The 14,082-nt window shown below is 43.3% G+C and overlaps 1 protein-coding gene across 1 annotated transcript in view; it reads left to right on the top strand.

Annotated features, from left to right (window-relative positions):
• The window catches only part of CSMD3 (CUB and Sushi multiple domains 3), a 2,043,988-nt gene that overhangs the window by 955,890 nt on the left and 1,074,016 nt on the right, over positions 1-14,082 (top strand). The window contains exon 17 of the mRNA XM_030189879.1: positions 10,612-10,750. Within this exon, the coding sequence (XP_030045739.1) occupies positions 10,612-10,750 (139 nt within the window). The remainder of the gene's footprint in view (positions 1-10,611; positions 10,751-14,082) is intronic.

Genomic DNA, 14,082 nt, shown 5'->3' with positions numbered 1-14,082 from the left:
GTGGCAAACCATACTCTATCTATTGAATGAAGATAGACAGCTTCACATTCCTAACATCAAGATCCAGAGTGGAATTTTTCAGGGAGATTCCATGTCTACACTGTTGTTTTGTATTGCACTATATCCTTTGAATATGCTTCTTAACTCTTTGGGTTATGGATTTAGTCTTAATCTTAAAGCTGGCAAAGATCCAGAGATAACATTACACTTTATAGATGTCTTGAAGCTGTATAGTCTCAGCGATCAACACTTAGCAGAACACTGCGTTTGGTAAAATGCTTTTCAGATGATATCAGGATGACTTTTGGCCTGGACATATGTGCCATGGCAACCATCTGTAAAGGAAAATTGAGCAAAACTGAAAACATCTCTGTAACTTATGATTGTGCCATTAAGGAACTTGAAAAGGAAACCTTATATAAATATCTAGGAGTCAAGGAAGGAGCAACAATCCAGCACAGAGTACTGAGAAAAAAAAATAGACCAGCAAAAAGTGCTACAGGAGTTTAAAACTGATACTCAAAGTTCTCTAATATCAAAGAATAAGATTCAAGTCATCGCCAGCTTGCTATTCCTGTACTCTCTGTAGTTTTTTAATTGTAGACTAGCCTTGTAAAAACCCTAAAAAATGGAGGCATACAAACAAGAAAACTCCTCCATGCTCACAAAGTTCTTTAAAATAATTAGTGCATGCTAAAAATGTACATTCCTAGAGATAAAATAGAAATGGGCCTCATAGAAACAGATTATACTTGGAGCTACCATTAGAGGCCTTTCAGGTCTACATAGTAACACTAACAGACCCAAATAACAAAAAGTGTGGAAGAAAGAAAATAAACTTCCAGAATCCAGTTTCATCGTTAAACTTGGACAGGCCTTCCGCTAAGCAGAAGGAATGAGTGAGAATCCACTGTACACATGACAGTAGAAATGGAAGCAACAAATTTTATAAAATAAGAGAAAGAGAAACAGATCAGCAAACAAGGAAAACACGTAGCAAATGAAGAAATAAGTGGGAAATACAAAATGTTACTCTAGGAACCGTACTGAATGAGGATCAGACCTAGACATATAAATGGTTAAGGAGAGGTGAACTGAAACCTAAGAATGAGAGAATAATAGTTTCAGTCCAGGTGTTATGATTCTGTTAGAATTCTGCTAGTCAGACAGAGGAATGCTTGGAATTGCTCCTGATTGGTACATCAGGGGCTGAGCTGATGATGTCAGTCTGATCTACTTAAGCTTACCTTTCCCTACAACCCCTGCTTTGGCGTTACTCCAATTCTACTGAAGCCTTACCTTTGCTCTGTCTGAGCTATTAGCCCTGTGCTTGCATGGAGTTGTTACTCCTATCCTTGCTTGGAGTTTCTGTTGTTCTGTGTCTGTCTGCCAGCTGCTGCCTATGTGTGTCTAATTGCCTCTCTACACTTCACCTGGGACTCTCTCTGTTTGGCTGTGGTGCTGTGTGGTGAGTTCCTTCCCTTTGTGCTGTGTTTGTTTTCTGCTTGGGAGGTCCTGCCCTTGTAGCAGACTCTGGACCCTTTGTTTCTCTCCATGGGGTTGTTTGTTTACTATTTCATTGTTCTCCCAATTAACCTATTGTCTGCAGTGTTCCCTGCCTCTGGTTGCTGTGTGTGTGTGTGTTGAGCTTGATTAACCCTTTGCCTGCAGAGTTTCTCTGCTTCTGGCAGTTGTCTGTTTACTGCAGTCTTCCCTTTGTGAATGTTTCAGTCCTTTCTTTGCTGTAACTACCTCCTGTATTACAGATCGCTGTCCCTTTCTGTGCTGGGTGTGTGTGTTAGGCTCCGGACTCTGTTTTGCGGACTTTTCCCTTCCCTGTCTGCTGAGGGTTGCCGCCTACAGTACGTTTATTTTGCAGTCCCTCACTTTCTTTGTGTGTGGTGAGATACTGCTTGACGTGTTTCTGTGTATGCTTCCCTTTCTCCTTGATTGCCAGCACCGAGGGTGCTGCTTGTGCTCTGGTCCCCGGGGGGGACCCCTTGTTTAGTCTCTTTCTCCCCTTCGTACATATGAGTCAGTTCCAGTTCAGCCGTGAGGCCCGCATGCTTGAATTCTGAGTAAATGGGTTCCCGATAGGTCGTGAGGCCCGCCTGATTGCCCTATCTTCCTTTTTCTGTAGGTGCAAGTTGGTTGCTGCATGTGTGTACAGGGCTTGGTAGCTGGGGTAGTGTGTAGTGCCTGCTCGGCTCACCCTCAGCCTTGGCCTAACACCTATACTAGGCCTCGGCCGGGGCTCAAGGGCTCACAACCAGACTAACACCGGGACAGTGGATTGTGGATGTTATGGTTTATAGATTCTTAAAGAAGAGCTGGAAATGGTTTCTCATCTCATAACCTTGGTGTCTTTCTGCCAGTGCCATTGCTGTAGTGCTCTTCCACTAATGTCTTGGGCTCAAGACACTCAGTATCTTGGAATGCTGGTGCAGCTATGGAACATGCTGCTGGTACGTTTTAAGCAAGGTTGAAAAAATGGAAGTAAATCCCATTGTTAGAATATATAATTTCTTGTCCCAATATCTTTAATTGAATAAAATGATCTTAATAATTCAGAACTGAAAAGTGATTGAACTAAACGTGAATTAAACCAATAATTGTTGTCATATGCACACCTACTGAAAAAAGGATACATGCACAGAGAGAGTGAAAATTACATACCACAAGTATCTAATGGGACAGTGTTTTTCTCCAAGAAATTAAGGGGTCCTTTTACTAAGGTGTGTGGAAAAATGGCCTGCGGTAGTATAGGCATGTGCTTTGGCTATGCACAGAATCATGTTTCTGTGCACCTATAAAAAATGCCTTTTATTGGGGGGGGGGGGGGCAAAATGGATGTGGGACAAAATGAAAATTGGTGCGCGTCCATTTTGGGTCTGAGAACTTACCGCCAGTCATTGACTTGGTGGTAAGGTCTCATGCATTAACCGTGTGATAATAGTCAATGCATGATCAAATGCCAATTACTGCCTGCGCGCCAGAAAATAAAAATATTTTCTGACACACGTAGGGGAGGTGTGTCAAAAATGAAATTACCGCCTGGGCCACATGGTAGCTGGGTGGTAACTTGGAATTGATGCAAGTTGGGCTCATGTAAGCGCTTATGCGGCTTAGTAAAAGTGCCCCTTAGGGAGCAATTCTATAACTAGGTAACACAATTTAGGCAACTAGATGCCTTCAACGAGCACTAATTCTGCATTGACATATGAACAGGGAAATTTTTGTTATAGAATACATAATGTAAATCAGCATCGAATGTGCCTATATTTAGACATGCCCAGTTACACCATATCAATAGCAGGCATAAGTGAGTGTGCCTAAATGTGGTACATCAGCACTTAGTTTAGATTATTCTGCAAATTACACATATAAATGTCCTGCCCATTCCCCACTAATGTTCCTCCTCTTGAACACCCCTTTGGATTTATGCACTAAGGAGCCCCTTTACTAAGCTGTGTTAAGCACTAATGCACATTTAACACAGCAAAAATAGCCCAATGTGGATGCTCTAAAGCAGTGTTTCCAAAATCTGGTTCTGGAGTACCCTTACCAGTCAGGTTTTCAGGCTATCCTTAATGACTATGCATGAAAAAGATTTACATATAATGGAGGCAGTGCATGCAAATCAGGTTCATGCATATGCATTGTGGATATTCTGAAAACCTGACTGGCAAAGGATACTCCAGGTCTGGACTTGGGGAAACACTGCGTTAAAGCATTCCACATTAGTTTTGGCATTTGCTCGCACTATGCATGTGATAATTAAATGTTTGTTAATTTTTGGAGGGACCGTGTTGGGGGTGGAGAATGGGCATGGATGCTGCGCTAACTGGTTAGTACATCCATAATGCAGGAGCACATACTAATTAGGAGACAATAAGTGCTCTTACAGTATTTTTTTTTAATTATCACATGCTAATGCTAACATTAGGGAAAGGGTACTTCATTTACCACCGTTGTGTGGTTTTTGCAACTACATTCAAAGCAGTTTACATGGTATATACAGGTACTTAATTGTACATGGGACAGTGGAGGAGTAGCCTCATGGTTAGTGCAGTGGGGTTTTATCCTGGCAACCTGGGTTTGATTCCCACTGCAGCTCCTTGTGACCCCGGGCAAGTGACTTAACCCTCCATTGCCCCAGGTACAAAAAACTTAGATTGTGAGCTCCCTAGGAAAAGAGAAAATACCTTTATAGAATGTTTACAACACTGAGTACATCTAGTAGCGCTACAGAAATGAGTAGTAGTAGTGAGTGACTTGCCCAGAGTCTCAAGGAGCTCCAGAATCATAAGGAGCTGCAGTGGGAATCAAGCCCAGTTCCCCAGGATCAAAGTTTGCTGCTCTAACCACAAGGCTACTCCAACAAGTGGAGGAACATGAAACACTACATACGCAGAACCAGAATGGAAAAGTAGTGTATCCAACACAACACTTGCAAAACCAGGGCTTTTTTTGAGGGGGTACTTGGGGGTACTGAGTACCGGCACCTTTTCCATTGTCTGCTAAAATTGACCCATGGAACTCAAGTTTTAATGGAAGAGCTCAGGCTCTACACACCAATTCTGCCTTGACATAGATTCTGTGACTGAGTGCAAGGGGCCTGGCTATTGTGGGGTGGGTCCCTCAGTGATCACCCCACCCCTGAAGGGTGGCCTATCATTTGAGTACCGGCACCTTTTTTGCTAGAAAAAACACACTGTGCAAAACACAACAGGATGATGGTGTAAAACCAGAACAGGAAACCTTATTTGTAAACAGACTTCATACAACACCGTGTTACAGCAATGATGCCTGCCTCAGGAGTCTTATAAATAAGAGGTCCTAAATATGTCCCAACTGGAGATTAAATCTTATATGAAAGTATAGCTTTATTCACTGTCGGTTCTTATGGACCTTGCTCATGACTACATTTATACAAGGTTCAATCATCATTGCCGAAATATGGTGTTGTGTTGAGTCTGTTTATAAATAAAGTTTCCTGTTCTGGTTTTACACCATTGTGTCTTAGAAGTGCCGTGTTGGCTATACTACTTTTCCGTTCTGTCTGTAATGCTAACATTAGCCCACATCCAACTCTTTCAAACGGCTCCAAATCCCACACATGTTAAATCACCAATCTTTCTTAACTTTTTTCACTTAGTCACTTTTGTTCATTTAATTCATTTCTTGGGAACCTCAGCGGTGCTCATTGCTAATACCTGCGAGAAGCAATGTGTCTAGCACCCACCTCTTCATTGGCTCACCCAATTACCCTTTCTTGATATATATTGGTATACATATTAGACATAAGTTTGCTTTAAACTTAAGTCTGTAACCAAATACTCATCTTTTTTGTCTGGCTTGGGGGGGTTACAAGTGTCCGACACACATGTTTTGCCCACCCTCCGGCTGTCTCAAGGACTATCCCCTACGAAAAAGATAGTTTTTCCCTTATATGGTGTATAGCCCTGCCCAGCGCATCCCAGGATACACTGGGCAGGGCTGGGCGCCACCATTTTGCAGCGTCGCAAGAGGAGGGAGGCAGGCTACCCTCTCTCCTCCAATCCACAAGGTAGGGGGTAGGGGGGACTGGACCACCAGGAACCCTTTGCTGGGGGACTAGGGGGGGGCTGGAGACCCACCAGATTTCCAGCCCTCCCTGAACCTGGGGGGGGGGGTCATCAGGGGGGACCTCCAGCCCCCCTGTTGCTGGGGGGGGGGGGGGGGGTTGGTTGGTCACCCACTAGGCCACCAGGGACTGTTTGTTGAGGGGAATTAGCGGGGGATGGAGACCCACCAGATCTCCAGCCCTCCCTGAACCTGGGGAGGGATCATTGGGGGACCGGAAATCCGTCGGACCTCCAGCCCCTGTTGCTCGGGGCAGGGGTAGTTGGAGCCTGGTGGTCCCATGGACCTCCAGCCCTTGTGTTTGACAGGTTTGGGCTTTTGACAGCCCACATCTGTCAAACAAGTGCGGGAGGATTGTGCTGGGCGCATGCTCAGGCACAGTTCTCCCGCACTTCTACCCCATGATCAGATATAATTGTGTGCTTAAATTTACATGCAATTATCTCTGATCATTGGTGCAGTAAAGCCCAGCTCTGGTTCAGTGCTATTTTAGAGTGCTGTTTCGAACAGTGCAGGGCTTTTGATCATCTGATTGCATGTTATAGAATGAGGAAGCACCTTTCTAGCTGGTATTTAACCTTATAAGGCAAAGTGAGATTTGAGCATAAGAAAGTTTTTGGTTTTTTTTCAATTTACATACACATAATTCTCCTGCATAGCTCGTTATGTATCACTTTTGAGCCAACAGCAATATACTACGTGGGGGCCACAGTAGCAACTTATTTAAAAATGCCCCAACAGTCTCAACCTATATGGGGCCAAACAGCTCTTCCGGACCTCAGTAGCGACTTGTTTCACACAGGCTCCATTAACCCGTGTCTCTCCTACCTCCTCACTGGTCTTTAAATGTATCATTAATAAATTATTCCTCGCAATGTTTTTACAAATACAAGGAATAATTGTTGAATGATACATTAAAGGATGGTGAGGAGGTAAGTGAGTCACGGGTTAATGGAGCCCATGTGAAACGAGTAGTCACTGAGGTCCTGATGAACTGTTTATCCCCATGTAAGTTGAGAGTGTTAGCTCTCTATTTATAACATGCACATGGTGATTGTAACGGTTTTGTGCTACAGTTTATTGCATAAGCCTCTATACATTGACTATATTAGGAAAACTTATTCCAAAATTCTTCTGCGACCTTATGCACAATCTATCATCCATTTTTCAGTAATACTTGCCTTAGAAATGATATGCTTGCTTATTTTTTAGGTTATATTTAATTATTATTTTTATGATGATTATTGAACAATGCAGAGGGACTATTCTCATGATGCCAATATTGGAAAAGGATAGCATCTAGTGCTCTTCATGCTGATTGATTCTTTATGAGTCTCCATATATGATATGAATACGCATATATACATGTTTGCACATCTCATGCACTCTAGATGTAGCAAGAGATATCATCATTTTAATTCATCTTATAAAGAATGCATTTTAAATAGGACAGAATATAGTTTTGATCAATCTGCTTAAGATAGTATGGTACCAAGGAGATGACAAAAACAATTTTATCCAAAGTAAAGGATTTGCCAGAGCTGATATAATAGGAATAGCTGGAATTTGTTTACAGCCCTGAGGTAGTGGTTAGAATACACAAATTTATAGAACAGATGCTCAGGTGCAACTCATTACTGTGTGGCTCAGTACGATGGGCCAATTTTGTTAAGCTGGTTTCAGTATGTTTGCTGCTGGATCACAGAGAAAAATGAAGGTAAAACAGAATATTCAATAAGAAGCATAAAATTTGAAGCAGATATGGGTCAGGTGTTTTAATGATTAATTTGATTTCCTTTGAACAGAATAGAATGTTATCTGTACATGAGCCAAATTTGAAGTGCCAAAGAAAAGACGAACCTTGAATAATAAGTATGGCTCTGTACATATTTTCTTCTCTACCTCAGCATGAAAGAAGTAAACATTGATTTTTCTTGTGAGCAAGGGGAATAATGCCCTGACATCCTGCACACTTCTTGGCCCCCTACAAGGCTGCCGAGAGACAGAGCCAGACCTGGGGCAGGGCCGCTGCAGCTGCTGCCGCCACCCACTGCAGCCACCGCCCCCCAACTTGGGATGCAGCTGCCGCCACCACCCTTCGCTCACTCAGACTGCCACCACTTCCCACCTTCTTGCATCAGTGAGTCTGCTCCTCTTCGGCCACCAGGTCCCAACAGGATAGGAGAGAGACAGACCCCCAGTGCTGGGCACCCTTTGGAGGCTGGGCCTGGGAATTTTGGCCCCACCCCACCCCGCTTCCCCCTCGGTGGCCCTGGGCCCCTATTATATTTATATTAATTGGTTTATTGGATTTCCTCCCTTAACACAGGAAAAGTATGTGGGTGATAAGAGGAATATCTTTCAGCCAAAACCTCCTCCTCTCCTGTGATGCAGTTAAGGGATTACCCCAGGACTTTCTTTTCCTTTGTGGGCATAAAGGTCCGGATTCTATATCAGGCGCAGCTAATAGTGCATGTTAAATTGTGCATGCAACCAATTTATATGCACTACTGAATTGCATAACTAGCCAATTAGTGGTGATAATTGGCTAATAATGACCAATCATCACTAATTGGCATATTCTAAAAAGAGGCGTGCAGAAATTCCAACGTGCATACCTGAAAAGGGGAGGAGTGTAGGTGCATTGGGAGCGTCAATCAAATTTACACATGTTGTTATAGAATTCAGGGAAGCATGTGAACATTTAGATGCGGATATTTATACCTGGTTTTCAGTGGGGTAAATGGCCATGCTTCCCCGGCCTATGCACTATTTTATAAACTGTGTTTTACTGAACAGTCTTCATGTAGGACCCAAGTGGCATGAAGGTTGCTCGTGCTGAAATAAGCCAATCACTGTTCATGCCTTGAGACAGCTAAAATAGAGAAACTCTGGCCACTGTCAGTGTGACTGACTCACAGAACTAAAAGTGCATCTTCTTTTAAGATAAAAGCTAAAAGTTTGATATCTTAATGATTTTGTCACGTTCATTTGGGTGAGTCCAGCTGATATTGAACCCTAAGTTGAGCTTTAACAATATTTTGTGTGAAAGGGTTTTTTATGCCTATGAAGATATTTGACTCTGTTGAAGTCCTTTTCACCCAGTAATATTTCCTGTATGGGTGGAGGTGAGGACGCTGAGGTTTTTTCCTTTTCATATGTATAGTACTCCACAAGGGTAAATATAGTTTATAAAATACTTTTGCATATTAAATGAGAGAGGATTTTGTTGGCATCCCCTCTTATGCCATGTGAATGGCAGGTGCAAGTTGGCAAGCATAAGTGCGCCAAGTGATATGCATAGTTTATAGTATTCTATAAACTACATGTATAACTGAGAGATATAGAGGGGCATAATCGAACGGCGCCGGCGAAATTGATGGCCAGCCATCTTCGGGCCCAGCGCCGTAAGTGGGTGGAGCCAAGCATATTTTCAAAATACGCTTGGCGCCGGCCAAATCGCTTGCCGGGTTTAGAATAGCATCGCCGGTGGATCGCCGGGTTTAGATGAGATGGGCGGCTCTGATTTTCAGCCATAATGGAAACCGGATCCGGCCATCTCAAACCCGGTGAAATGCAAGCCCTTTGGCCGTGGGAGGAGCCAGCATTTGTAGTGCACTGGCCCCCCTGACATGCCAGGACACCAACCGAGCACCCTAGGGGGCACTTAAAAAATATTTAAAAAAAACAAAATTAGCTTCCAGGTGTATAGCATCCTTCCCTTGTGTGCTGAACCCCCCAAATCCCCTCCAAAACCCACTGCCCACAAGTCTACACCATTACCATAGCCCTAAGGGATGAAGGGGGAATCCTACATGTGGGTACAGTGGGTTTGGGTTTTTTTTTTTGGAGGGCTCAACATTAACCACCACAAGTGTAACAGGTAGGGGGGGGATGGGCTTGGATCCACCTGCCTGAAGTGCAATGCACCCACTAAAAACTGCTCCAGGGACCTGCATACTGCTGTCATGGAGCTGGGTATGACATTTGAGGCTGGCATACAGGCTGGCAAAAAATGTTTTAATTTTTTTTTGTGTATGTGGGAGGGGGTTGGTGAGCACTTGGGGAGTAAGGGGAGGTGATCCCCGCTTCCCTCCAGTGGTCATCTGGTCAGTTGGGGCTCTTTTTGGGACTTGGTCCTAAAAATACATGGACCAAGTCCGCCCGGCGAAATACTCGTTCGAGCCGGCGTTTTTTTTTCATAAGGTGAAGCCGGCCATCTTGTAACCTCGCCCCCCTTCCCTACCCTCCCAACACGCCCCATTGAAGGTTGGCCGGCGCCGCAATGAAAAAGCAATTGTGCCCGGCCAAAATCGGCTTTCGATAATACCGATTTGGCTGGCGATCTCCCGATTTGTGTCGGAAGGTCGCCGGCAATCTCTTTCGAAAGTAAGCCTGATAGCTGTGGCATGCCCATGCTTCATCCACATATATGTCCTCTTGTTGATATATACACTATAGCAATTAGGTGCTACCTTAAGGAATAGCATCTAGTGCACATAGGTGCCTAACTACCAATTAATAGCACCTTGGATGCACCTAAGTATTGCGTAGCTCAAGGCACCAGTTTAAAGCCTTCCCATCAACAACCTAACTGCGGTTCACCTAACAGAACACAGACGTGCATCTATATGTAATTATTCATGAAAGTACTCTGGACTTTTTGACTAAGCCATGCTAGCGATTCCCGCGCAGCAAATGAGAGGAAGCCCATAATTATTGAATGGGCTTTCTCTCATTCGCCGTACCGAGAATCAGTAGCACAGCTTTGTAAAAGAAGCCTGGTTTGAATTCATATTTGGTTCATATTAGTTCATATTAGTTCTAAGTTCTAAGAAACTAAAATATATCATCTGTCCAACATCGTTTAGAGATTTAAATGAATTATTATATCATCTTTTGTTTAATATTATTGAAATGGCTTGTTAACTTTGAATTTTGCATATATGAGATGTCATCAGTTTTCCTTTTCTTTTATGTTTTTAGCTCCATGTGGTGGACACTTTGCATCTCCCAATGGGGTAATCCTTTCCCCAGGTTGGCCTGGATATTATAAAGACTCTTTGAATTGTGAGTGGGTGATTGAAGCTGAACCAGGACACTCTATCAAAATTACATTTGAAAGGTCTTGACAAAATGTTTCTTTACTTTTATATGTATTTTCTACTGTTATCCATAAATAGAATAGTTTGCTATGTTACTATAACTGTTTCCAATTGTGACTGTGTAGTCTCATGTGTTTGACAAATTTAGGGCCCCTTTTACCAAGCTGCGGCAAAAGGGGGCTAGCACTGGCGTTGGTGCGTGTTTTACACACGTGCCGAGGCCCCCTTTTAATGCAGCTGGTAAAAGGTAAGTTTTCTACAGGAAATGGCCAGGCGGCAAGTAAAGCACTTGCTGTGTGGCCATTTTGGGAGTGAGGGGTTTGAGGGGAGCCCTTACCGTCACCCACTGAGGTGGCAGTAAGGACTCCCATGTTAACCTGGCGGTAACCGGGCCACACATGGCACTACCCAATTACCGCCGGGTACACTCTGGTGCTACAAAAATAACATTTTTGTAGCGCCAGAAATGACTGTGCGCTAGAAGTGGGAAGTACCATCGGGCTTCTGTGGTAGCCCAGCCGTACTTCCTCTATAGTGAGCAGTAAGCCTGCATTGAGCTTACCACAGCTTAGTAAAATGAGCCCTAAACGCGGTATCACTAGCAACATTTTTCTAAGGCAATTCATATTTCAATTACAGCAAACACAATTAGTTCTGCTTCAAATTCATTTTAGTAAAATATTGTTATTTAGAGGCCTCTTTTCTAAAGTGCAGTAAGTTTTGTGCATTTGCCACACTTTTCCATGGATTCTACATAGGGAGCTCAAAATTGTACGTGCAAATTTAGGCATGCACAATTTAATTGAGTAGTAAACCTATCTGCACCAATAATTGGGCGTTGATAATCAATTATTGGTGTTAATTGTAAACAATTAGAATTTACGCACGCATCTTGTTAGGTGCTATTCTATGAAGATGTGTGCTTAAATTCTGTGTGGATCTACTACTACTACTACTACTACTACTACTACTATTTAGCATTTATATAGCGCTACAAAGCATACACAGCGCTGCACAAACATAGAAGAAAGACAGTCCCTGCTCAAAGAGCTTACAATCTAATAGACAATAATAATAAAGCAAGCAAATCAACTAATGTGTAGAGGAAAGAGGAGAGGAGGGTAGGTAGAAGCAAGAGGTATAAGTGGTTACAAGTCAAAAGCAATGTTAAAGAGGTGGGCTTTCAATCTAGATTTAAAGATGGTCAAGGATGGGGCAAGACGTAGGGGCTCAGGAAGTTTATTCCAGGCAAGCATGTATCTCTTCTCCTTCACATTAAGGAGATACCGAAGTAACACTTAGTAACACTTTGGTTGGCATCCATCCCCACCCCATCACCCCATCACCCTGAAAAGGGGGCATGACCATGGGAGGGGTCATGGACGTTCCAAGAATTTGTGTGTGGTATTAACAGAATATGGCAGATCTGCACCTAATTTGGGCACAGAGATTTACACTAGGTTTCAGTTGGTGTAAATCTTCATGCCTACAATTTAGGCTCAGATCTCGGTGCTAGATGCTGTTCTATAAATGGTGCACAATTCGGACTGCTGTTCATAGAATAGCGCTTAACGCTTTTTTTTCGGCAACAATTTTTCGACACCATATATAGAATTTGGTCCTTTACCTGTAAATGTTAAGATGTTAACAGTACAAAGACTGTGTGATAAAAGCAAGGGGCATGCCCAGCATCTGCCTTGCCTTTACTGTACAAAGCAGACACTTACTACATGAACTCTATGTTACATACACTGGCAGATAGCATGGTTCTTCTATGCTATCTGCCAATGTATGTAACATGAGCCCCAACACAAAAAGAAACTGACAGCAGGAAGTCACAGAGATGCAACCTGAACTCCTGATCAGATCTTGCTCTCACACACAAGCCCCCAAATCAACCCTCCCCCATCAAAGTTTAGGCCATCTGATCAAGCCTTCGACTGTAATAAGAACACCATGGACAGCAACCCCAACCCAATCAGAATCCTCCCAGATCAAACCTTCAACATGTAGCCCTCCCAGACAACCTCACCCTCAACAGCTACCCATGACACCATAGTACAGCCTCACCCAACCTCCAGTTCTGAGGACTTACCAGAGGGTGGCCTGATTGACTGGCTTGGGAGCAGTCCTCTTTGTTCCCATTTTGGTATTACTCCAGGTTCAAAATGGCCTTGATGACCCCTGCAATAATGGCAGCTAATGCATGGAACTGCTGCATGTACTATCTGTCAGATGTGGCCTCACCCTATGTTTGTGAAGACCTGCCCCCCCCCCCCCCCCCCCCCACCACACACACACACACACCTGTGCTAAATAGATAGAACTGAAGTTTTACTGTGCTGGCTGGTTTTAGTATGCAATAAAGGTTAGTATGCGTCTGTGTTAAGGCTACCAAATGCAAAACATATTCTAGCTGATTAGTACATCTTAGTTTTGATTCTTTGTAATTTGGAACCATGTGAAGGCATCATACTATTTTTATCTTTTATATAAATGAAAGTGAGCATAAAATAAGAAATGAGAAAAATTAAGGGAGCATACATGAGATTAAGTGAAAGTAATAGAACCAAGAAACTAATTAATATTCTAAACATGGAAAACAATCCTACTGCTTCAATTCCCTGTTTGAATACACACAGTTGCTTCAGTTATTATCACATTTCTTTATGTCCAAGCTGTGTGCTGCTCAGGTACATGTGACACAGTTGTGGAACAGTATTGTGAGAGGTGATAAGTGACATAAATATGCATAATTTTCAAAATAAAAGCATATGTAAAAATACCATTATTGGAGATGGTCATACTAAGATATTATATTAAGATGCAACATTGTGTTAAATATTTTATGTATCTATGTAAATGTTCAGAAAATATATGATTTTCTAACAAGTGAATGGTTTAGATAAGCAATCATTATATCATCACCCTAAAATTTGTTCCGTCTCTTAAATTTTCAGCTTCTAATCAGCCAAGCAATGATCATGCAGAGAAGCAATGATGTGTGACACATTATTTTAGCCTAGTATCTTTTTTTTAGTTCAGTATTTTTATTCAAGTTTCAATGTATATAACACAATAGCAGTGGCGTTCCTACGGGGGCTGACACCCGGGGCGGATCGCCGATGCACCCCGCCCCCCCCCCCCGGGTGCAGCGCCCCCCCCCCAGAACAGCGCAACGCCCTCCCCAGCGAAAAAACCCCGATCCCCCGGCGAACCCCCCCCCGGGTGCACGCTGCTGGGGGGGGGGGTGCCGCGCGCCTGCCGGCTCTTCGTTTTCATGCTCCCTCTGCCCCGGAACAGGAAGTAACCTGTTCCAGGGCAGAGGGAGCATGAAAACGAAGAGCCGGAG

This window comes from Microcaecilia unicolor, chromosome 1, assembly GCF_901765095.1.
Source record: "Microcaecilia unicolor chromosome 1, aMicUni1.1, whole genome shotgun sequence".
NCBI lineage: Eukaryota > Metazoa > Chordata > Amphibia > Gymnophiona > Siphonopidae > Microcaecilia > Microcaecilia unicolor.
The sequence above is the reverse complement of the archived record's forward strand: the minus strand, read 5'-3'. Positions and strand labels throughout refer to the sequence as shown.